Source organism: Folsomia candida, unplaced genomic scaffold (assembly GCF_002217175.1).
Source record: "Folsomia candida strain VU population unplaced genomic scaffold, ASM221717v1 Fcan01_Sc004, whole genome shotgun sequence".
NCBI classification, from domain to species: Eukaryota; Metazoa; Arthropoda; class Collembola; order Entomobryomorpha; family Isotomidae; genus Folsomia; species Folsomia candida.
Window position 1 is genome coordinate 11,196,981 of NW_019091196.1, and position 22,781 is coordinate 11,219,761.

A 22,781-nucleotide genomic window follows, 5' to 3' on the forward strand; every position below is an offset into this window, starting at 1 on the left:
CGGATTTCATGTTTTTAACGCAATTTCTAAAAATAGATATGGATAACCGCATCAGATATAAATTTTACCAATTTCATTTCATATTGTTCCATTAAGACCCATTTGCAACCTCTCTCCCAAATTTCACTTCGATATGACGATTTTGAAAAATCAGAATAGGTCACCCCATAGGGTCCATCAAGATTAAAATTGTTCCAACCTAAATTCAGTTTTTTCTGTTACAATCCACTAGCAACCTTTGTTCCAAATTTCAACTACCTACTACAAATTTTAGAAATCCGTCGGGTCACCCTATCGGGTCTCCCAGGTTTAAAATTTCTGAAACTCCATTCCAATTTAAACGCTTTGAGGTCAGTCGCAATCTTCATACTAAATTTACTTAAAATTATTACTATAGATATTTCTCAAGCTACAAATATTTTACTTACACTTAAATAATTTAACCTGCTCTAAAGGTTCTTGGTAGTTAAGGGCAACGCATTTGGATGGAAATGACCCCCACCGGCCAATTACTTGACCGATCATGCCCATCTCCGAACTCATCCTTACTTTTGACCCGAAGATGAAGTGTGCAAAATTTCAAGTCGATAGCTTTTGTTTAAAGAGAGTTATCGTGCGCACAGACGGACGCACAGACGGACGGACAGACATCTTGGTAAATCTATAAGGCCATCTTAAAAGGCCTAATTAAAAGGCCTAAAAACTAATTTTAATGCATGATGAAGTAAGTCATTGTCCTATTCATCAATTAATGGAGGAGGAAAGAGTTAATGTGCAGAAATTTAGCCAATGAGATTAATAAAATGAGGACTGTCACTGTCACTTTTATCATCATGAGCAATCAGTGTGTATCTCTAAAGGACAGAAATATGGCAACTTTCTTCGCATAAAGTGAGAATTTTACACAAGAGCACTTGAACATATTCTCTAAACGGATCTTAGCGAAGTTGGCATTTCGCAAAAACACCATTGCCCGATTGAAGGTTATTGCACGTGTATTTTGGCCGAGAAAGGAAACTGGCGAAAAGCTCGTGACTCATGCAGCATGTGACCAGACCCCAAACAAAACATCCCGTGTCTTTGAGAAATCATGAGACTTTCATCCCGATTTTCAAGCAAATTTTTCACCCGAAATGCAGTAAATGTGTAGCATATGTATATGCTGTACCGTAATGCGTAATAGAAGCAGATAACCCAAAAATTTGAAATATGTTTCCCGTAATTAAAAAGAAAACATGAAAAGAAGTTACGAAATTCTTAACCACAAGAAAATATGCTTATGAGTCAAAGTAATTTAATTAGATAGACAAACCACTGACTATTTTGCTATTCTGCTGGCGTGCAAATTATTCTCAAAGGCATTTTAATGTCAAGCAATGACTCTGATGTTTAACACGGACTAAAAAAAGTACACAGTCAACAATTGTGTGTGATTCAAGTGTTCTTTGTGGTCGGGAGATAATATACGCCAGCATCACTCATGACACTTTTTACCATCGGCAACATTCAGCCATTGACGTCATAATTAAAATTACTATACATCCATCAATTCCACTACTTTAAAGCTGTACTTGCCTTACTACTCAATCATCAAATCAAGTGCATACAACCTCAAAGTGATGTGATATGTGAATATTATTGATGCATATTCCGTATATATACATATTCCGTATATTTCTTTTGCCTATGTATTTTACCAGCAAACCCGTCCCACCACCACCCTATTTAACCAACCCTTTACTTATTTAAACGCCATAAAGAAAATCATTTACAGCTTGCTTGCTTGCTTATTTCTTGGTAAACGAAATAATTGTCAGTGGCGTATGCATGTTGCAAAATTCGAAAAAATTAATTTCTAAAAAAATATGAAATTTTATTTTCATCAAATTTGAGAAATATAAAATAACCATGATCCATTTTGTATTAACTACTTTCTAAAGATAAAGGTTGACTACGGCGCCATGAAAACGTTGCATCATCCCATATCCCATGCCTCCTGCCCAATTTCTCTCATTCTCTCCACAGCAGCCATTACAGAAGTCCACATTTTCTCACAGTTTCCAAACGTTTGGAACAATGTTCTAAGGAACTTTTACTTGTCCGCGATGGGTTACTAGTGTCCAGCACTCAAGCCCACTGCACTTCGGTGCCCAGTACAACCTTATCATCATGGAGTAAGTACTCATTTCCTTTTAGTAGGATAGAAAGTTTGCAGCTTAACGTAAATTCCGTTGTGCGAGGAGAAAGGTCTCCCACCTTTTGTCCTTGGAACAATGATATTGATGTTGATCGATCAAGAGAATGTTTTATGTAAACAATAATATTTTGGTGGGGATAATCCGATAAATTAGTAATTGTACATAAATTAGTCAAGAGAAAGAAAGAGGAGGATGAAATTAATTAGAACAGATAACGGGATTCTTTGGTTTCATAGGCTTATATATTGAGCTTTAATTAATTTTGTTAATTGAATTTTGTCGGAAAATCTATATTGTAGTAGATAGGTGCATTTTTTAAAAACATTGCAATGTTTCAAAAATTGCTAAAATATAATGACCCTGTAATTCTGAGGGCACTCAGGTTCTTATCTTCAATCTGGGAATAAATCTGATGTTAACAAGTGACAAGATAATTAATGTGGCGTTACCTATTTGTTAGTCGAGCTCATTTCAATTGGTCAATTCAATTAAAATATGATATTGATAAAGAGTCTTTATTAAAGAGTCTTTATTTCAAGTGGTGAGAGTAGTGTTCTCAATGGTCCGGTCCACGGACCGGACCGGACCGATAACTCCGGTTCGGTCCGGTCCTGGTCCTGGGCTTAGACCGGACCAGGACCGATAAAAAATTTCGGTCCGGTCTCGGACCGGACCGATAACCTTCGGACGATAACTTTTGGAGAAAATGTGAAACGGCTACAACATAGCGCTTTAATTTTATGACCACATATATCTATTATATCTGGCTTTTGAATTAGCTTATTAACCTCTTTCGTATCAATGATTTTTGTGTAAAATTTCCTTGGGTACGATGTTGATTTTTTAATTACACCGAATAGCAACCAATGAAAATCTTCATGATTTCCTACAAAAGACGGTATGTTTATTTCAACCAGTTTCCAAGTACCGGTATAGAGAAAATTCCATAATTTGGGATGATTTTAAACAATCGACTATTAACCATCTAATTTGCCACAAAATTGCCAAACAAATACTCAGATTTTTTAGAATTTTTTTTTAGTTTTATGCAGTACGCAAATGTGTGTACTTCATCTTTGAAACGTTAAAATTAACAGAAATAAGTATGAAATAAGCCAAGCCAGCTTGCCCTTTCTCAAATGTTTCACCCTACTGCTACATTGCGTTTGCTACAGTTTATGACGTTGTTTACTTGCTTTCACTCTTGTCGGTCGCACACATGCCGACCACTTTCATCTATCTAATTTTTTTTGCAAGGTTGGGGATAATTGTTATTTATTTACCAAAATTTATGGTAGATTCGCCAACCAATATTTGTAACAGATGTAAGCTTAGATTTAACTTAGCGTGCGATTCATTCTGAGATTAATCTCTGTAAATTTCCAAATTTTTCACAAATCGTTTTAAAATTTGTCCCATTTTTAGTCATCGTTTAACGTAAAGAGTATTTATTCAATGGTCAGGTTCAAAAAGTTCATGTGGGTCACTAAATTTTATATTGCGCCGCAGGGAATAACAAAATTTCTTTTACTCAATCAGATAAAAGACAGTAGGTGAGACACTAGTAATGGCACACTACTGAAAATTTGGTGACCCTCATAATCTGTACTTGTGAAAACTTGTCACTATCTTTAAATCTATCAAAAAAATAAAATTCTAATAAGAACTTCGAATTTTACGACGTTAAAATAAATTTTGAAAATTAAATGTAAACTTAAATTTTTCTGTGAAGCAACTAACGTGTTCGGAAGTAACTTGTAAAATCCGTAAGGTTTGTCTAATATTGAAAGCGAAATCTTATCGGTCCGACCGGGACCGACCGATAAGACTCGGTCCGGTCCCGGTCCTGTCAAAAAATATCGGTCCGGTTTCGGTCCAAGCTTATCGGTCTTCGGTCCGGTCCTGATCCTGCACTGGACCGGACCGAACCGGACCATTGAGAACACTAGGTGAGAGGACGTGAGTGACGCTTAATGGAAAGTCCATCCAATTTTTAGATAAATGAATGACGACGTCATACTTAATTCAATGTCATTTCAAAGTTTCAAAGTCACGACCGAAATCTAAAATTATTTTTCAAATTCCGAATTAAACAAACATGAGGCAAGATTTATATTATTATGCACCAAGCACATGCTTACCTATCCACTATCATAGAGAAAGCACGATTGCTTACTTACTTTTATGCTTTCACTTTTTTCAGGTCTTTAACTTTTTCCAACCAAAACAACGCTCCCCTGAGCGAAGCAAGCGTACCACTCTCCATCGTTTCTATACGAATCGAAAACTTTTTACGGTCCGATTTATCTGAAATCGAAAATAGCCAGCAATTCAACTCGAAATCCATTCGCCATGGAGTCCAGCAGCCTGGTCTCATGGCAGTTCGAGAACTTCTCGTCTGCTGAACCCAACCTCAGTCCCCCTGATTCACCATCCACCTCCCCACCACCATCGCCCTCTTTGTATAATGGACGCAGCAGCAGCATCCAGAACAACAAGGCCGATTATCTCCATGCTGGGGGAAAGGTCGGCGCAACGACCCTACACCAGGGTTCGAAATCGTCATCCATCCGAGCCCAATTGGCCTCCACCATTTTGAATGACCTCGAAGAAAATGCGTCGGTCAAGATGGAATTTAACGGTACGTATTTACCTTGTGGTTTTATGATATCTTATTAGCAAGCTGAAATCATGATTAATATTATTAAAAATGATGATACAATCCAACGACGATACCCCGTGAGATATTTTGCCAAAAGGATACTGAAACTCGAATTATTATATTTTCTTTCTAATTAACAACTACGGCTGGCGAGTGAATTCACGATCAGTTAGGATTTTAGGAATAATTTATTAATGTATGTTTTTTCCTATTATAGATTTTGGACTGAACTGGAATGAGGAATCTGTCAACTTGAACTTGTTCGAGGAACTAGCAGAAATTGAATACACTCCTCCATCATCGCTCAAGCGTTCGTCTGCCAATCTCCCAGCAATTTCCAACGCCGTCAACATCCAGCTCTTGCCCCAACCAGTCCACATTTTGAACGGACAAGTCAGCGAGTCTTCTGCTGACATTTCATCTTTGACTGCCGAGTTTCAAGCGATTCTAGATTCTCTGCCGAAGGATAGCGATAACACGGAAGCTCTCAGCCATGTCCTACAAATTGCGGGTATTCCCACCACCATCATCGATGGCGAAGCCCTGGTTCCCGTGGAGCTGGATTTGACAGGCATTACACAATCGGATCTTTTGAATAACAATATGGATATGGAGGACATCGATAACGTCTACGTCCAAGATATGAGCGACAATGATTCCGACATCATTGAGGAGTCTGAACTCTACGAAATCAGCAACCAAGGAAGTCCAGCTTATTCTGTCCACTCCAACTCCAACTTTGGGCCAATGCTGACAACAACGGTTGTTGATCAACATTCAGAAGCTGCACAAAAGATCTTGGATGCACTACTTCTCGGAGACGTTGCCACTGCCGAAACCTACTTGCCGGATATTTCACGTAGCGATGTGGAGGATGATGACGACTCGTCAATGTCGAGCGAAGATTCATACCACCCCCTGCCAAGCCCACCGAGAGCACGACCTGTTGTAGAGAAGAAACCAGAACGCAGGTATGATTTTTCGTTTACATTTATTACACGTCTTTTCAATGCATTTCCTTCCAAACTTATCATGATGAATCACAATCCAACGATGACCGACCATGAAATTTTGCCAAAAGGATACTGACATATAATTAGTCTTAAAATAGAATCAGTTAACCCAGTTATTGATTATTTGTAACTAGCATCACCAAATCTAATTCAAATTTTTCTTTCTCCTACGTAAATGATAGGGGTCGAAAACCAACCAAGAAGGTTGCGAAAGGATCTTCAGCCTACGTGAAGGACAAAGTTATTCGCAAGAAGGAGCAGAACAAGACCGCTGCAACTCGGTATCGTCAGAAGAAAAAGTTGGAATTCAGCGTAATCTTGGAAAGTGAGGCCGAATTACAACAGGAGCACGATAATCTCGAGAAGAAGAAGGATGATTTACAACGGGAAATCCTGATGGTGAAGCAACTCCTTCGAGACGTTATTCAATCGAGGAAACCAGCCGCTGCGAACAACAAGATCATTATACGAAATCGACGAAGGTAATTAATTTCAGTAGCGAGTGAAGTTATTAGGTGTTTAATTGAATTGATTTGGAAATGAGTAGTTGGAAAAATTGTAGCTGAAAATTGAGAAATACATATATAGGAAAGTACTATTACTTACTAGAATAAGATGTTTTGTTAGTAATTATTTCAGTTAAGAGAGGTGAAGGTGAATTAGGTAACACTGATTGAAGTTCAACAGACACCCAGGCAAATCCAATTTGTTTGAAAACTTATCAACTTTGTCAGCTCATTACTTAAAATGACATTTTTATTGTCTGTCAACGAGAAAGTACAATCTCCACAATTTTATGAAGTGTTTTCTTACACGGATTCTCTTTTTTGTGCGAGGTTACTTTACTCGTAACTAATTGAATTTGCCTGGTTTTCATTTTCAAATTGACTATATACAATCAGAAACCATTATGTATAACTTTGGTAGTTTCCTTAATTAATTATCATACTAATAATCCTCAGTACTTTCAAAATTATAATTCTTTTTCAAAATTATACCCACTGCAATATTGCATTGTCCTTTATATATTTTCTTACTTTGTTATTAAACCTATGCAATTTGAAATCACATGTATCTAAATTATTTGACCTTGGTTTGAATTAAATAAAAAATCTTCAAAAAATTGGGCATCTGCCCACAAAATTATTTGTTTTTATTGAGACCATTATTTATTATTTCTCTCATTTTGAAGCTCAGTCATCAAACAGATATAAGAAGACTTATTCATTTGCAAATTTAAACGATTCATGTAGTAATAAATAGGATAATAATTACGCGCATAATCGTCACAATCGTATAAAAAATAAATGTGAAATTCCTACAAATAGACGTACGCCCGCTTTCTTCTCTTATCCACAACGTAGTAGACGGCTAAGCCGAATAATGCTAAAATTATTACGTAGGTGAATACCATCAAAAGAACTTCTACACCATCCTTTGCACAAAATGATTCTGCAATTCAGAAAACCAATTCTTTGTTAGTCATGTTTTGATTATTCGTTGATTCGTTGTGCAAAATTTTTGCATACTCGGTCCAAAATCTTTGCCATCTCCGAGAGCAATCTTGTCATGAAAAGCTTCCGCATGGACCTCGGACATGGCGAAACTGTTTCTCCCATCATTGAACTTGATCACTTGGATGGACTTGCAGACAAAGGATAACTTTTCAGGGGCGCTTAAAATAGCTCCCACGTCGGAAGCCGTCAGATTGTAAATGTGTTCTAAATTATCAGTTAAACAATTGAATCCTTCACTAATTGATGATTTAATTATTCATTATTTCGTACGCACCGGGGTCAAATGGGTCATGAAAATCAACCTCATTGGTTTGTATCCTCCCATGAATAGTGGTCAACGCGTAGTACGGTTCGAGAAATGAGGGTTCCTTCAAGTGGGAATATCTCTTAAAGGTGAGCGTAACTGAATGTTTCACTTCCGGTTGTCGCGGATCTGGAGACCACTCGAAAGACAAAGATTCCAAATTTGGGTTTTCATTTGTATCACAAAATCCAGTGACGGACGCAATCCTGGGAATACGAATCACTGCGATGGATTTCTGCATTTATTTAATAATTATCATTAATTAGTATGCCTTTGTATTATTATCATGAAAATTAGTGTTTTCGAACCATGAAATAGTCGGTGTAATAAGGAATCTCAATTTCAAAAACGCCCGAAAGTAAGATACAAGTTTTCGTCTTGTTCGCATCGGTAAGACTCCAAAAAACTTCGTCTCGACCGGAGGTGAATCGAGACTCTCTAAATTGAGCACTGTCAACCACTGGAAAAAAATTAATGGAGTAAAAATAATGCATTTTATTAAACTGTAATGTGTTTTTGATGATTTTTATTACCCACAAAAACGCTACCTAATTCAACAAGTAGAATAACAATCAAGGTCAGTTTCTTAAAAATCACTACTCCAGAAAAACTCATTTTTCGGCAGTTTGACCTGTATTTTTTTAAACTAATCACTTCTACTAAACTTTTTAATTTTTTTTCAACAGAACAGAACAGAACTTTGAAATGACAATAAATATCACTTGTTAACTTTAACCAATAGTCTTATATTTTAGTCTGTTTTATCCAGTGAACAGAATAATTTAGAATGGATCAAAATTTTTGTGAATTGTTTCTGGCAAGAGCATAATGAAGATGACTAACCCAAGTTGACACTCTTTCGACCTTTTAATTCCCGGATGGACTTTTTAATCTAATCAGATTGTTATTCCACTATTACTAAAACAACCAGACCAAAGTTTTAACCAAGTTGTTGTTTAGTTGGATTGGTGGATACGACGGTGGATACGACGGTGGATACGACTACAATACTCTGATCATCAGAGTCTGATGTGGTTCTAGATTGCGTGTTTTCCTTAAAGAAATATATTATACGACTTGTTGTTCACAACTTCCCATGTATTTTATTGTGTGTATCTTTCCAGAAGAAGATTTTGTGTGTAAGTATGTATCATCGACCCAGAAGAGTCTCTAAACCAAATGTGCATCTACATTTACATGTTGACTTACATAATTCATGTATTTAGTTTTCACCGGTTTTAAGAAGGTTCCTTCTCTTCTTTGAGGTTAGGTACATATTAAACAAAATATATATGTGCATATCACAGATGTATGTATGCATATGTATGTACTATGTGGGGTGACCAGACTACTCATTAATAGAGACAGCCAGGCCAGCGGCGGTAGCGCATTTAAGGCTAATTGCCGACTCCCCTAAGAACACTTGCGTTTAATATTGCGAATTCTGCCATCCGCGATCGTTTAAAAATCTTCCAGACTTAGCAATAAACCTTGCTAACCTGGCAAACGGCATTTCAAGTAATTCCTCGGAGGTCAGATAAATCCCTTCGAGTACTACCAGTCTGGTCATCGCAAAACAATCACACTCTGTGATAAAGTGATACCCTGTTTCCTTCCCCTGTCCACATAAGCAGCCAGGGGACGACACCAGGTTCAAATTATACAGATGTGAGTTCAAAGTATTATGCCCCGTTATTACCTGAACCAGTTGGCGCAGTGAATTTCGGTTTAATTTTACAATGTTCCCTAAGTTTGCCTGGTATGGCTCCTTAAGAAAGAGTTTGGTCTGCTTACACAGATGAGTGTCCTGCCACCTAGATTTGTGTGCTTGTTCAGCCCACTCTCTACAGGCCTTTTTACGGTCCGATTTCCCAGGCCCGCAAACGGTTACTTTACTAGAGAGGTTATTGCAAAGGTCCATGTGTGACATAGGCCCTTTGAATCCCCTCCCATACCACCCCAACCATTGGTTGTACACTTGCAAACGATACATTGTTGAAAGTGCAACTCTTTGAATCCGAATGTCCATCGGTTCAAGCCCGAATAGACACTCCAAACTCGCAGAGGGAGTACTCCTCATGGTTCCAGAGGTCGACAGCATTGCCACCCTCTGTACCCTATCCAGGAGTTTCATATGGCATTTGACTTTCGAAGCACTACACCACACCACTGCTCCATACTCCATTGTCGGTCGGACAATGGTTTTATACATCCACATCACTGTAGAAGTCCCCAAGTGGGTCCAATCGCCCTTTTACAGACAGCCAGGGCCATCATACCCTTCGTAGCCCTGTCCGTACAATGTGGTTTCCAAGATAGCTTGTTGTCAATTGTGACCCCAAGATATTTTGCAGATTTGGTAAACGGAATAGGTTTCCCAGCAATACTAAGTAAAGCTTCGCCCCCTACCCGCTTGCTCGTGAGTAGAATGGCAGCCACCTTGTCGCCCTCCACGCCGAGGTCTACTTGCTGACTCCACCTATTCACTATATTGATACTCCGCTGAGCATCCTGTACCACTGTCCCCAAATCCAGTCCAAGACTCAAAGTACTTATATCATCGGCATAGCCGTTTGAGTACACCTGTGGTAAAGAGTTCCTCAATTTCTTGAGTACCTCATCCACCACTAGGTTCCAGAGCAGGGGAGAAAGTACGCCACCTTGTGGGCAGCCCCTTTCCGCCACTCTGCTTAACCCGTGAGATGCCGTACGCACCACCCGGTTGTATGTATGCATAACATTAAATTAAGTCACGCTGACTCTCCTCCTCAGTTCAAAGCTGCATTTGTATTTTAATCTTATCGATGTATTGAAGATGCTGAGATGTTTTTCAACATTTTGTTATGCAAAAATCAAAGAGCAATTTGCATGGCTTGGGTTTGGCGAATTGCATACAATCAATAAATAATTCAAGGAAAGTCTTGTATGTACATACATAAAAAGCCAATTTCTTAACAGTGACGAATCATCGCCAAAAAATATCTTGTCTGATAAAAATTCTTGATAAAGGGATTCGATTATAGTTCGATTGGATTGGAAAAGGTTAAGGCCAACCCATGAATATCTACAATATGCATGTATAAATATATATGTAGGTACATATATTCCACTCCACCCTACCACCGATGCATGACTTATCCAGTATTAACAAGATATATAAGTACGTGATGCCGTTAAATCAACAATTTATTTACTATTAGTCAATACTAACAATATTGATTTTCTGTTTAAAAATATTCCTTCGCACACAAAGCCAGCATAAAATCGTTTCAAAAGGGACAAGTTATGACAAACAGTTTGTATTAAAATAATAAATATTCCGAAGATATAATTTCCTAGTCCGATAGGCTCTGATAATCGTAGTCAAAGTGGTTGAGGAGCTTGGCGTAGTATGGAACTGCATCGGAGTCTGACGCACCCTCGTAACCCACAAAGCTGACCTTCGTCTCTTTCTTTTCATACTGGGCGAGGACGTCCTCAATCCCATAATTGTGGTTCAATAAGGGAAAATGTGGATCGAGATTGGTCACTTTGCAGTTTCCAAAGATCAAAGTCTTCAAATTCAGTTTCTTGATGAGGCGAATGAGCAGATTATCCCTGATCTGGAATGAAAGATATATGAAATATTTATTAAATAATTAGTCATAAAAATCAATAAAATTTAATCAAGTAAAAACTGATCTCACGTCGAAATGTCGCAACTCCAAATGTTTCAAATCTTCCATGTGGACGAGACAGTAAACGAGGAAGATAGCATCAAACACGCCCCCGTGACGATATGATACGTTAAATCGTGACAGGCCTAAGGAAATTGAATCAGATTAAATAGCACAACAATAATGAAGGAAATTGATGTTTCGGCCATAGATAAATTAAAGTATGGAATGACTGGCTACATTTCCAATCAACCAGCGAAGCATTCTTCTTTTTTATTTCTGGATAGTCATCAGGATCCACGTAATCCTGATTGTCTACACAGTCAGCGGCTAGCTGTTCACAGATGGAAGATTTGATCCCGGTGACCGCTGCATCAAATCCTGGCATTCCTTTGGGCGTCTCGTAGTAAACGAGAGTGAAGTGCTCGATGCACAAATCTTTCAATGAGGAGATAGCGCTGGGCAATAATTCGCCGTCCATTTCAAGCATGAGACTTCGTAAGTTTTTAAACTTTGACAGGGCATCCAGGACGTGGGTGTGGACAGGTAAGAGTTTAGTGTAGGTGTGATAATTTACAAGATTTTCTGTCACTTGGACGCTATCAATTGTGGATGGTGGAGAATCTGTCTGAGGAAACAACATTTGGAATAAGATCGCCTTGTCCTCTTCGGAGATATCATTAAAGATCCGGATCCAAAATTCGAAGTGCTTTAGACTTGGAAAAATCTGAGGAAATCCCCACATTTTTGGGGGTTGCTTTGTATACGGTCCAAAAGTGATGTCCAGTCCCACATTTCCGAGACAGAGAAACTCCAAGCAAGGCATGACCGCAGGCAGAATGAGTTTTGGAACAGTCGTGCCAGTAGTTAAATCCGTTTCTGAAGAGTTGACGATGGTCAAATTCTTAAGAATTGGAGCAGTCTCCTGAATCAGCTTTGACAATGTTTTCTCAATTTGAGAAACAGACATGGGCGGAAATACAGCTCCAGATTTCTGGATTAGCGAGAACGACTGCAAATTAGCGTAGAACACTGGTCTTACTGGATGAAGAATTCTGGTAACTCCGGCCATAAATCCATTACAGTCTTCATTTTCTAGATAAAAACTGTCCAATCTTCTAAACACGTCTGGACGACGCATCAACTCTTCGCCCAACTCGGTGCTCCCATTATCCCGTCCGAATCCAGCGTCGGTTTGGATTTCTAAGACATCCACCCCCTTCGCCCTCTCCAACAGCGCAATTATTATTTTAACTGCGGCTTTGGTGAGGGATCCGTGACGCAATTTCACCTCTCGGAGGCTGGGAAACGGGTTGGCCCAAATGTCAGAAAAGGGCTCCAGTTCCTCCTCCCAGTCAGTCTCCGGGTAGACGTCGGTACACGATATTTTCAACTTTTGCAGACTGGGACAGCATTTTGGGAGCAACATGAAGGGAGAATATTCCAGCTCGGTGGCGACAATCTCCAGCGTTTTGAGGCAATCTTGAATGTTCCAGAGGAGAGTCAGGGTTTGCGGAGTTTTCCAAAGTTCGGAGTACTTGAGCGAGAGATGGCGAATGAAGGGGACGGGAGACACGACGGCCAATCGTAACAGATCCTTTACATCTTCCGGTCTTCGGCAAATGTACGGAGTTGGAATGATGCGGATTAGTTCCTCATTCCAAGTGCTACATACTAGTCGCAGGAAGCGCATGTTGTTGAGAGAGCGTTGAGTTTTGGGGTCATAGTCAGACGTTACATTTTCTGGGTAAGCATCGGCAATCAGGTAGGAAAACACTTTCTCCAACACCTGAATAAAATGGGAATTATCATGAAAATTGATATCGTCATCTCATCATAAGTGTGAATAGCCTACGATGGAGTTGAGAAGTGGATGTTCATTTTCTTTCCTACTCCCGTCAAGCGCCACGATTTTGTCATCACGGTCCGAGGAAAAAGAAGAATTGAGTGACCGGTTGTTGGGATCATCTTGACCGTCGCGGGGTACAGGTAAGCGGCATATCATTTCCCGTTTTAACGACGCCTCATTTTTTCCAGTCCACTTTTCCAGTAGTGCAAATCCTGCTGTACCAACATCGACATCCATGATTTTGTATATCTTCAACAATTCTAGGCAAAGTTAGGATTGAGACAGATTTATCTTGACGTTGTAGATTTTTTTATCGATTCTCATTTTCCACTCAGAGTTTGAAATTTTTTTAACTGTTCAACATTTCGTTCCCATGCCATAGATTTTTGCAGACATTTTTAGGCCTTTTAAGATGGCCTTATAGATTTATCAAGATGTCTGTCTGTCCGTCCGTCTGTAGGCACGATAACTCTCTTTAAACAAAAGCTATCTAGTTGAAATTTTGCATACTTCATCTTCGGGTAAAAAGTAAGGATGAGTTCGAAGATGGGCATGATCGGTCAAGTGGTTGGCCAGTGGGGGTTATTTCCACCCAAATGTGTTGCCATTAACTACCAAGATGGCATTAATGATTAATGCCATCTTAAAGTTGCTTGAAGTAGGTATTGTATTCTCTAATTTCAGACCAAAACGAATATTTATTACCAATCATAAACGAGTCGCAATTCTTTTGACACTTCAAAAAGTATCACTTTAGAATCGGGTATAATTACTTATTTGAGACCTGTCTATAATTCTTAATTTGTGCCTCCCAGTAATTTTCTGGATTTTTCGATCCGGAAAGTAATCAAATCATCATGTCATTACCAAAAGTGATGGTCATTTTGTGCCTAATGTTTCTGTGTTTCAATTTAATTGCTGGTGCTAAAACCCCAGAGCCAGATGAGCCGTGGGCACATAAGGAGACTCCAGATGAATTAGAGCAAAAAGTACTACAAATCAAAGTTGTAGAATATTTTGTATCAAACGGCAATATTGCAAAATTGTACTATTTTTGGTAATTTGTACGCATTTAGCTCCATTCATTACTGCACGAATTGGATGAAGTTGCTGGACACAAGTACAATGATGCTTGCGATACCAGTATCTACGAGTACAAGGCTTACAAAAATTTGACTGACGAATTACAAATCTTGGAGGGTGATTCCCGTTACTACGATAAGTTTGAAATGTTTGAGAACAGGAAACCGATGAATTTTTACTATAAAACTTTGACAAGTCTTGTTAACAAGAAGAAGAAGTTTTTCTGTCCCATTACGAAAGGAATGACCTGCAAAGATAAAATTTGTTCCTGCCGAACGGATTATCCTGGCGCAAATAAAGATAATATCAAGGTCAATGTTACCGATGATCTATCGGCCTGCTATTTCCAGGAAGGAAGCAACTGTAAAATTGAATGGGAGGTAAGTAGGGTTTAAAAAAAGCAATGGTTTAAAACCTACTTAAAATAAATACAAAAATGTATGCTTTCTTATTTTCCTTTAGACAAAATGTATGAACAACACCAATTGCTTGGTCAAAAAGGATGCAAATCAGCCAGAAGCAAAGTGAGTGCATTTTTATATGAATTGCATAAAGTAGTGCACTTTGTAGTTAATTTGTACATCATTACTAGTAGCAATTGTAAATTACAATCTGAAATAATTCGTGGCATGCCGTATTTTTATTACAGCTTGTCATGCACACAATTGAATTTGGACAAGTATTTTTTGAAAAATTCGGATACCTGCTCCTGCGAGTTCAATGTTGCAGGCCGACATTTAAAAATTGACCAACTTCTCGACTCTATCAAAGCAATCCCTCCCATAAACTACGGCGAATCTTGTGAAGTAGACCACGAACGCAATTACGCCATATTGGAGAAGGTCGTCGAGTCCAACTCTATCGATGACTTTTACATGAACAAAGGCCAGTACAACAGTGTCGTCTCAAGTTTGGAGGATGGGCTAAAAACTGGATCAAAAATGGTGTGCAACAAGAACAAAGTCGTGCTCGTTTGCAGCAACTTGACAAAAACGTGTGTTTGTAAGTATAGCGGAACTTACCAGAGTTCTGACCAAGGTGGACGATGCGAGCTCAGGAGTGGGAGTGAATGTGATATCGGTGACATACCTTGCCCAACTGGTGAAAAGTGTGTATTTGACATCAAGTCTTTGGACACGAAGGTCCTCTGCACAGAGTCAAATATGAAGGACCTTGATCAGTATGAACAAATCTCAAAGAAATGCATCTGTTCTCCGCATCAAGCCAAAAAGAGGTTTCAAAGCAAAGATCTTCACAAGTTCCATCAAGAGGACAAAAGGAAGATGGCCGAATTAGTGCGAAAAGTTCATGATATCTCCAACTGGAAAGTTCTGGCACGCGGGGACAACTGTTCTTGGGACGTGGACAGGGCGTACTTTCAACTTGATGATTATGTCCGAGCAAATTTGGAACATGTTTATTTCAAGGTTTTTAATTTTTCAAGTCTTTTAAGATCAATACAAGTTGTAGATAAGTTCATTTTTTATTAATTACCTTGATTGTAGAATTATAACATGATTTAGTTATATTTAATTCAATTTCATATTTATTCAAGACGCGTTACTACAAGGATGTCCAGTCCATGATTAACAGCAACGGTGCAAAGAATGGGGTGTGTCACCTCATAAACAAATCGATGCGGTGCGACTTTCTGCAACAAAAGTGTCTCTGTCCAACGGATGGATATTTGCTGGAAGAGATCCCATCCACCTACGACTCTGGATTGGACCGATGTGTCCTCAAGTCAGGAAGTTTGTGCCACACGACGCTCACGGAATGGATTCAATGTCCCCAAGGAGAGAAATGTATGTACAAGGAAATACCCGTCCTATGCGATCGAAAAAATCAGAAGAAAATTGTCGACAAAAAAATGAGACTGAAGAGTGCAAAGTGTTTCTGCTCTTCGACCAAAGTACAGGAAATTGATGATAAACTTGCCAAACGGTTTCAACACAAGGAGAGGACGGAATTCTAAAACAAATACTTGTATACAATATTAGTAATTTATTGTTAAATATTCTGAGATTTTATAAAATATTTATAAAAAAAGATAGAATTATTTTAACGTCATCTTTTGCATTTATCCACGTCAATCAATCAGTGTCTTTATCATTACGTAGGTTATGTAGGTAGGTTATACGTATTGTATCGTACATATGATACTATACGTAGGTTTCACTATGTTGCCACATAATTGATGTACCGATATTAATATTTACACCTCTACTTTTAAAATGGTTGTGGGCCCTGCGGAACTTGTAGGGTCAGACTTTGATGGACTTAACTTCTGTAGGATTTTGTCCCTTGTCTCCAGTGCTTTTAGAGCAACGTCTTTGTCTTTTTTGGTAACTGGTTTCTTTTTCTGTTTCAATGATACGATGGTTTTGTACGCTTCTATTACTTCCTTATCAGCCAGGTCAAGTTCCACTTTTAAAGAGGAACGATTTAGCTCTTTCTACAAATTGGAACCGTAGGGAAATTATTGCAAATTAGTACAAATTACTCAATTTTGGTATAATTAATAATTAATGTTCTCTCACCGTTGCTTTACTGTGCAATTCTTGCAGCCTTTCTGTATTATAGTTGTGTAACTTTTTAAGTGTATTTTGCGTCCTACGAATTTCTGCTAAAATTTCGTCGTCAGGATTTGATAATAGAGGATCGTTTGCATCCTCCGGGCGTAAGAATCCCCTCTCTAGAAGACATTCTCTCAATTGGCTTTCCATCGGGGGACGATTCGGCCCTCCGTCAAGACCGAGAGCTACACAGAATCCATTAAAATATTATTAGCTTTCAGAAAGCTATTATTAGCTTTGCATACAAATTATAAACACATGATCTAACCTTTGATGAGACCAGTCCGATGTATGAAACCAACTTCATGATGGTGCCCATTTCCTGTACTTTCGTCTTTAGGCGAGTTCAAACCACGTTGGTTATTATGCATGGCAACCCTCTCATCCACCAAGGCGGAGACTAAACGTTGGGTCAATGGTCCGCATGAATCGGCACGTCTGGAAGCTTTGCTCTCCGATCTGTAAATGACATTTAAAAAAGTTGTTTATAATGCACATTGATTTTATGAATATAAATTCCACTAATTAATATATGCACCGTGTTCTTGTTGTGTTGTCTTTATCTCTAAAATGTTTTCCCAAAGGTGGAATTTCAAACAGGGACTCTGGCAAGGATTTATGCTCCTCGATAATATTATTTAATTCCTCCAAATGCTCCTGTTTTATTTCTCCACAATAGTTATCAGCAAATTCCCAGAATTCGTTGGGTGCTTCATGCTTGTAAAATCCATCCAGTCCACCAAAATCTATAAAAAAATTTAAAAAACATACTTTCAAACTACTCGAATAATCTTAAATTTAAATAAATTACCTGAAGATACCGAGTGCGATCTGTTCTGTGTGGCGCGGGCAGGCTTGTCATTTCCTTTTTTCACCATTCCCCCCGCCTCCCCCTTTAATTTTTTCTTGGGCAGTTTGTCCTCCCGTTTTGCCGGAGTTGTTGCTGCAGCAGTCTTTTTACTCCCGATTCCAGAATTTGAAGAACTATTTCCAGCAGTAGAAAGTCCTCCACCTTGTGTACCCATCACCAACTTGGCTGCAGCCGAAACCGATGTTCTCGTGCCGTGACCAGCATCGATAAGTGATGCCACGGCGTTAATTTTTTCCTGGTGAGAGGGATCAAAATGCTCACCTAGGGAAGTGCTTACGTTAACAGTAGAGGAAGAGTTTTGAAGAGTGGCTTGGTCAACTTTTAAAGAACGGATTCTACATGCCATGGCAGACCAAAGGGTTTCTAGTTCGGTTTGAAGAGCATCCAAATCATCCATTGTCATTATTCCTTCCGGCCCTAGTAATATTAAGAATAAGGGGAGTTAACTCAAATGCCGTTAACTGATGGTCTAACTCAAGTCTTCCCTTGTACATATATTAAATACTAAATGTTCTTATCTAAATGAATGAATTTAGGCAGGTACATAGTGTTAGTAGACATTCTCGATATTGTATGCACCTGTACACCATTTTAGTCTCTATTTTATCATATTAATCCAGTGATAACACAAATTACCATAAATACTTGACTTACCCAAAGTGGCCGAAGGTTTACCATCCGTTCCACTCGCACCCTTGGGACAAGTGATAAGTACATTCATCTTGGGCCATTCCTTGATATCGCTGTGAACATAGGTAGGATACGCAGGTGGGGAGGACGCCGTCCTAACTGATACCGTAGCTGCATTATTATTAGGTCCTTTGCCCGCCATGCCGGAAGTCAATTTGGCGACGACGTCTCCTCCGCCACCTCGAGGTCCACCGCCGGACGTTGGAGGAGGAATGCTAAGGAGGGATGAAGTCGACGAGGTCGTTGAGCCTGAGGGGGAGGCGTTGTTGCGCGAGGGAAGACCCTCAATCGACGGAGAGCCAGGTCCCACCTTGGCCTTCTTTGTGGGGGGTTTGGACTTCATAATGCTGTAGTAAAATTTTGTTTTTAGTCATTATTTCATTCATATTTCATGGGAATGATTTTGACATGTTATTCAAAGTTATAAGTCGCTACGATTTAATTGTAAATTAATGCGAGATCAATTAATGAGAGGCGTGTTCTTAAGTTGGTAAGGATTTCAGGATGAAAAATTTTCATTCACAATTTTGAGTAAGAGGTCAATGACCTACCTCTTTTGCCGGCCGGTGGTTTGGAATGTTTGTTATGAAATTTCGCACAACGGAGTTTAGAAATTAATTAAATTTTGATTCGGATTAGGTGTTTAGGATTAGATTTTGAATAGATAGATTATCATCCGACCTCTGCACACGAGACTAATGTATATAAGTCACTCTACATAAAAGTGTTTCTAATTTATATTTTAGTAGATTTTGAGTTAAACTCTAAAGTATGATACTAATGTTATTAGTATCATACTTTATTATTACTTTAGTATTAGTATCGTTTGTTAAGAGATTGATAAGGTAAATTTAGCCGGGTTAAATCAGTTGATGCTCTTATTTTTTACTTGCCAGGTAAGGATTTTAAGCACTTTACCTGAATTTCATAATAAGCATTGAATTATAATGAAGTGAAAAGACAATCAATACAATATGTATGTTTTTAATAAAGTGTATAATGCATTTTATATTTAAGATAAGATGATTTAAGAATTATCGATAATCTGTACTTGTTTTTAATCTCATTACTACTCTAAATAGAAAATGGTGTTAAGTGTACCAACCTTGTTTATCAGTAGATATTCTAGATATGGTCAGTATTGTTTTACGAAAAAATATTCTTCTTTCTGTTTAATAATGTTTTAGTCTTTCAAAATTTGTCTTTTAATTATATCTCAACACTGCCAAAGTTTCTCCGTTAAATTGCTTTTGGTGGAATCACACGTACTTCTCACCTGGGAATATTGAGATTGAGATACAACTCTTTGATCTTTTTGGTCAGAAAATGACTGGTTTCTCGATTTTTGTCATGATAAGTATTTTGAAGTTTGAAAAAATCGAACCTCGGTTATTCTGCTAATTCTAATATATTGGCTAAGAAAAGTAATTTTGTTCAGCATTAAAGTTTAATTATTAAATGCGGCGGATGAAAATGGGATGCGCAGTACGAACCGAAAGGATTATGCATTTTGCAATATTTAGTTTGTTCATGATGTTACCGGAAATGTTTCAAAATTTGATATATATGTCGACGGAAATATGAAAAGGGTTGTCCAAACACATATTTTCTTAGGTTTGCTTAGACGCTGGCTGTTTCATGGCTCCGTCGTCTCTTTTAATATACATTTCATATATCTAACATAATATTATGTATTTTGAAGAGTTTAGCCAAGAACGCGACATTATTTTTCCAAAATTATCTAAATCCAAGCCAAACGATGTTATGAAGGTCAACATGCAGTCATTTCATGGTCCAAATATGCACTTTGTAACATGTTGCAAAATGCAATTAAAAAGCGTCCATGCAGTATCTTAGCAATTGACAATTTCTTGTTTCCAGTACTTTTTCGTCTGGTGGCACAGCCTATAAAAAATTGTCGAGCAGTATATTGTACCAATTTTTGTCGGTCTTGACTCTGTTTGGGTCTTGTGACCCACACTTACCTGTTACATACACACAGAGTTCGGTAAGGAAGGAACGCAAGCTGTATTATAGATTTGTTCTGCATATAATTTAGTATTAGTAGATAGTGCTAATAATGCTCGTACATTAATTTGATTTAAAAACTGATATTACAGAATTCGTCCGAATGGCTGCATCCGATGCTGCATCCCGGAAAGCAGAGTTCATCATAGCGGACAAGTATAGATTAGTAAGGAAAATTGGGTCTGGATCCTTTGGGGATATCTACTATGCAAAGAGCATTAGTGGAGACGAGGTACTGATTAATAACTGATATCCAAATATTCAGAATTGAGTGTGGGTGGGGGTGAAATTATAAACGCCGTGCATGTTACTGTTAATAATGTTTAATGTGCATGTTACAGGAAGTTGCCGTTAAAATGGAGAATATTCGTGCGAAGCATCCACAACTCTTGTATGTTTTTTGACGTATGGAAAACATCTTTCATATGAATTCATTGTCATATTTTTGCAGGTACGAAAGTAAAGTCTGTAAACTTTTGAAAGCACATGGAATTCCTGAGGTTAAGTGGTTCGGTACCGTAAATGACTACAATGGTTAGTAGCTTAAATATCCTAATTAAATTATCTTACGGTAACACTTAATTGTAAGGGTTTAATTATAGTGATGTATCGGTTGTAATACTTTTCTAGTTCTTGTGATGCAATTACTCGGACCTTCACTGGAAGATTTATTCAATTACTCTCACCGTCAGTTTACCCTAAAAACGGTTCTCCACCTCGCCGACCAAATGATCCAGCGCGTTGAAACGGTTCACAATAAGGGTTTTATTCATCGAGATATCAAACCGGACAACTTTCTCATGGGGTCGGGCAACGAAACATCCAAAGTGTTTATTATCGACTTTGGCTTGTCCAAAAAGTTTCGTGATTCTAGGACAAGAGGTCACATTCCTTTTAGGACCGACAAGAGTCTGACCGGCACGTGAGTAAAAAAGATTACAATTTTCAATTTAATCAGTGAGAGATCACCAAGTTCATATTTGTCGAGTATTTATTTTGGTAGTTATATTATGTAAAACATCTTTTTTAGAGCAAGATATGCCTCCATCAATGCTCACAAAGGACATGAACAGAGGTATCGTAAATAAGTGAATTATTCATTTCTAATTAAATTGTACGTAATTTTTGCTTTTATTTGAATTTAGCCGACGAGACGATTTGGAGTCACTAGGATTTATCTTAATGTACTTTCTTAAAGGCACTTTACCGTGGCAAGGACTCAAAGCTACTACCAAGAAACAAAAATATGAAAAGATTAAAGATGTCAAAATTGGTACAAAAATTGAGGATCTTTGCAAGGTAATCGTAAACATAAAATGTTAATAATTTTACTCGTTATGAAACTATTTGTTTAGCAATTGACTAATTGTAGTAAAATTCCTTTATGTAGGGCTTCCCCCATGAGTTCGCAGACTACTTAATCTACTGTCGCAATTTGGAGTTTGAAGGTACTAAGTAGTTTGTAACTACTTAGGGTAGTTACAAATAGAATTAATTAATAATATGTCTATTTTTGCTTTATTTTTCTTTGAAGAGACGCCCAACTACAGCTACTTACGAAAACTATTTCGGCAGGTAAAAATCTAAAATCTATGCACCTATAAAATAGTTTAATATACACATGTAGAGATCTAGATAAATAATGAATATCTTTGTTTTAATTTCGATCAGCTATACCGTCGTAATTTCAACTACTACGATTATGAATTTGACTGGAAAAATGTCCAACTCCTCAAAGAACGAGAACTTGCAAATGCTGAAAGTGCGTATGAAAATGGTGAACGCGAGATGCAAAAGAGACGCGAAACTAATACTACGAAGGAACGACCCAGAGCAAACGACGAACTTCAAGCGTACGGAAGAGAGAAAAGTTTCGCCACAACGAGGGGGGCTGACTTCAAAAGTGATCGAAGTCCTTTGGAGAGAAAACGGGAGAAACTTGAGGCACGAGCTGCTCGATATTGTATGCACCTGTACACCATTTTAGTCTCTATTTTATCATATTAATCCAGTGATAACACAAATTACCATAAATACTTGACTTACCCAAAGTGGCCGAAGGTTTACCATCCGTTCCACTCGCACCCTTGGGACAAGTGATAAGTACATTCATCTTGGGCCATTCCTTGATATCGCTGTGAACATAGGTAGGATACGCAGGTGGGGAGGACGCCGTCCTAACTGATACCGTAGCTGCATTATTATTAGGTCCTTTGCCCGCCATGCCGGAAGTCAATTTGGCGACGACGTCTCCTCCGCCACCTCGAGGTCCACCGCCGGACGTTGGAGGAGGAATGCTAAGGAGGGATGAAGTCGACGAGGTCGTTGAGCCTG

The 22,781-nt window shown here is 38.4% G+C and overlaps 7 protein-coding genes across 10 annotated transcripts; 4 read left to right on the forward strand and 3 right to left on the reverse strand.

Annotated features, from left to right (window-relative positions):
* Positions 1-2,003: 2,003 nt before the first annotated feature.
* LOC110848208 lies at positions 2,004-6,869 on the forward strand. Its single transcript, XM_022095364.2, has 4 exons — positions 2,004-2,174; positions 4,402-4,839; positions 5,078-5,831; positions 6,056-6,869. Exons 2-4 carry the CDS (start codon positions 4,551-4,553, stop codon positions 6,357-6,359), a joined length of 1,347 nt encoding a protein of 448 aa, XP_021951056.1. The 5' UTR covers positions 2,004-2,174; positions 4,402-4,550; the 3' UTR covers positions 6,360-6,869.
* Positions 6,870-7,005: 136 nt separating this feature from the next.
* LOC110848209 lies at positions 7,006-8,818 on the reverse strand. 2 transcript variants are annotated; one of them, XM_035851312.1, is made up of 5 exons: positions 8,243-8,818; positions 8,003-8,154; positions 7,665-7,929; positions 7,403-7,594; positions 7,006-7,325 (listed from the first exon to the last, which is right to left on the reverse strand). In XM_035851312.1, the coding sequence occupies exons 1-5, from the start codon at positions 8,307-8,309 to the stop codon at positions 7,192-7,194; spliced, it is 810 nt and encodes a 269-aa protein (XP_035707205.1). In that variant the 5' UTR covers positions 8,310-8,818; the 3' UTR covers positions 7,006-7,191. The 2 variants fall into 2 exon arrangements, with proteins under 2 accessions (XP_035707205.1, XP_021951058.1); XM_022095366.2 differs by having other exon boundaries at positions 8,228-8,815.
* Positions 8,819-10,867: 2,049 nt separating this feature from the next.
* On the reverse strand, positions 10,868-13,665 carry LOC118435346. The gene is made up of 2 exons (XM_035851311.1): positions 11,381-13,665; positions 10,868-11,296 (listed from the first exon to the last, which is right to left on the reverse strand). The coding sequence occupies exon 1, from the start codon at positions 13,041-13,043 to the stop codon at positions 11,511-11,513; it is 1,533 nt and encodes a 510-aa protein (XP_035707204.1). The 5' UTR covers positions 13,044-13,665; the 3' UTR covers positions 10,868-11,296; positions 11,381-11,510.
* A 100-nt stretch (positions 13,666-13,765) lies between these two features.
* LOC118435397 lies at positions 13,766-16,257 on the forward strand. Its single transcript, XM_035851409.1, has 5 exons — positions 13,766-14,188; positions 14,276-14,662; positions 14,745-14,806; positions 14,932-15,709; positions 15,838-16,257. Exons 1-5 carry the CDS (start codon positions 14,057-14,059, stop codon positions 16,255-16,257), a joined length of 1,779 nt encoding a protein of 592 aa, XP_035707302.1. The 5' UTR covers positions 13,766-14,056.
* Positions 16,258-16,263: 6 nt separating this feature from the next.
* LOC110849524 (transcriptional adapter 3-B) lies at positions 16,264-19,874 on the reverse strand. Of its 3 annotated transcripts, XM_035851309.1 has the most exons (8): positions 19,696-19,874; positions 19,525-19,587; positions 18,384-18,766; positions 17,670-18,146; positions 17,397-17,604; positions 17,127-17,317; positions 16,823-17,043; positions 16,264-16,737 (listed from the first exon to the last, which is right to left on the reverse strand). In XM_035851309.1, exons 3-8 carry the CDS (start codon positions 18,760-18,762, stop codon positions 16,498-16,500), a joined length of 1,716 nt encoding a protein of 571 aa, XP_035707202.1. In that variant the 5' UTR covers positions 18,763-18,766; positions 19,525-19,587; positions 19,696-19,874; the 3' UTR covers positions 16,264-16,497. The 3 variants fall into 3 exon arrangements, with proteins under 3 accessions (XP_035707202.1, XP_021952634.1, XP_035707203.1); XM_022096942.2 differs by having other exon boundaries at positions 19,525-19,874; XM_035851310.1 differs by lacking the exons at positions 19,525-19,587; positions 19,696-19,874 and adding an exon at positions 18,971-19,109.
* Positions 19,199-22,087, forward strand: LOC110849527 (casein kinase I-like). The gene is made up of 8 exons (XM_022096944.2): positions 19,199-19,315; positions 20,540-20,679; positions 20,789-20,838; positions 20,899-20,981; positions 21,078-21,369; positions 21,478-21,522; positions 21,593-21,746; positions 21,838-22,087. Exons 2-8 carry the CDS (start codon positions 20,551-20,553, stop codon positions 21,904-21,906), a joined length of 822 nt encoding a protein of 273 aa, XP_021952636.1. The 5' UTR covers positions 19,199-19,315; positions 20,540-20,550; the 3' UTR covers positions 21,907-22,087.
* LOC110849147 (casein kinase I-like) lies at positions 21,951-22,454 on the forward strand. Its single transcript, XM_022096522.1, has 2 exons — positions 21,951-22,022; positions 22,119-22,454. The coding sequence occupies exons 1-2, from the start codon at positions 21,951-21,953 to the stop codon at positions 22,452-22,454; spliced, it is 408 nt and encodes a 135-aa protein (XP_021952214.1).
* The last annotated feature ends 327 nt before the right edge of the window (positions 22,455-22,781 follow it).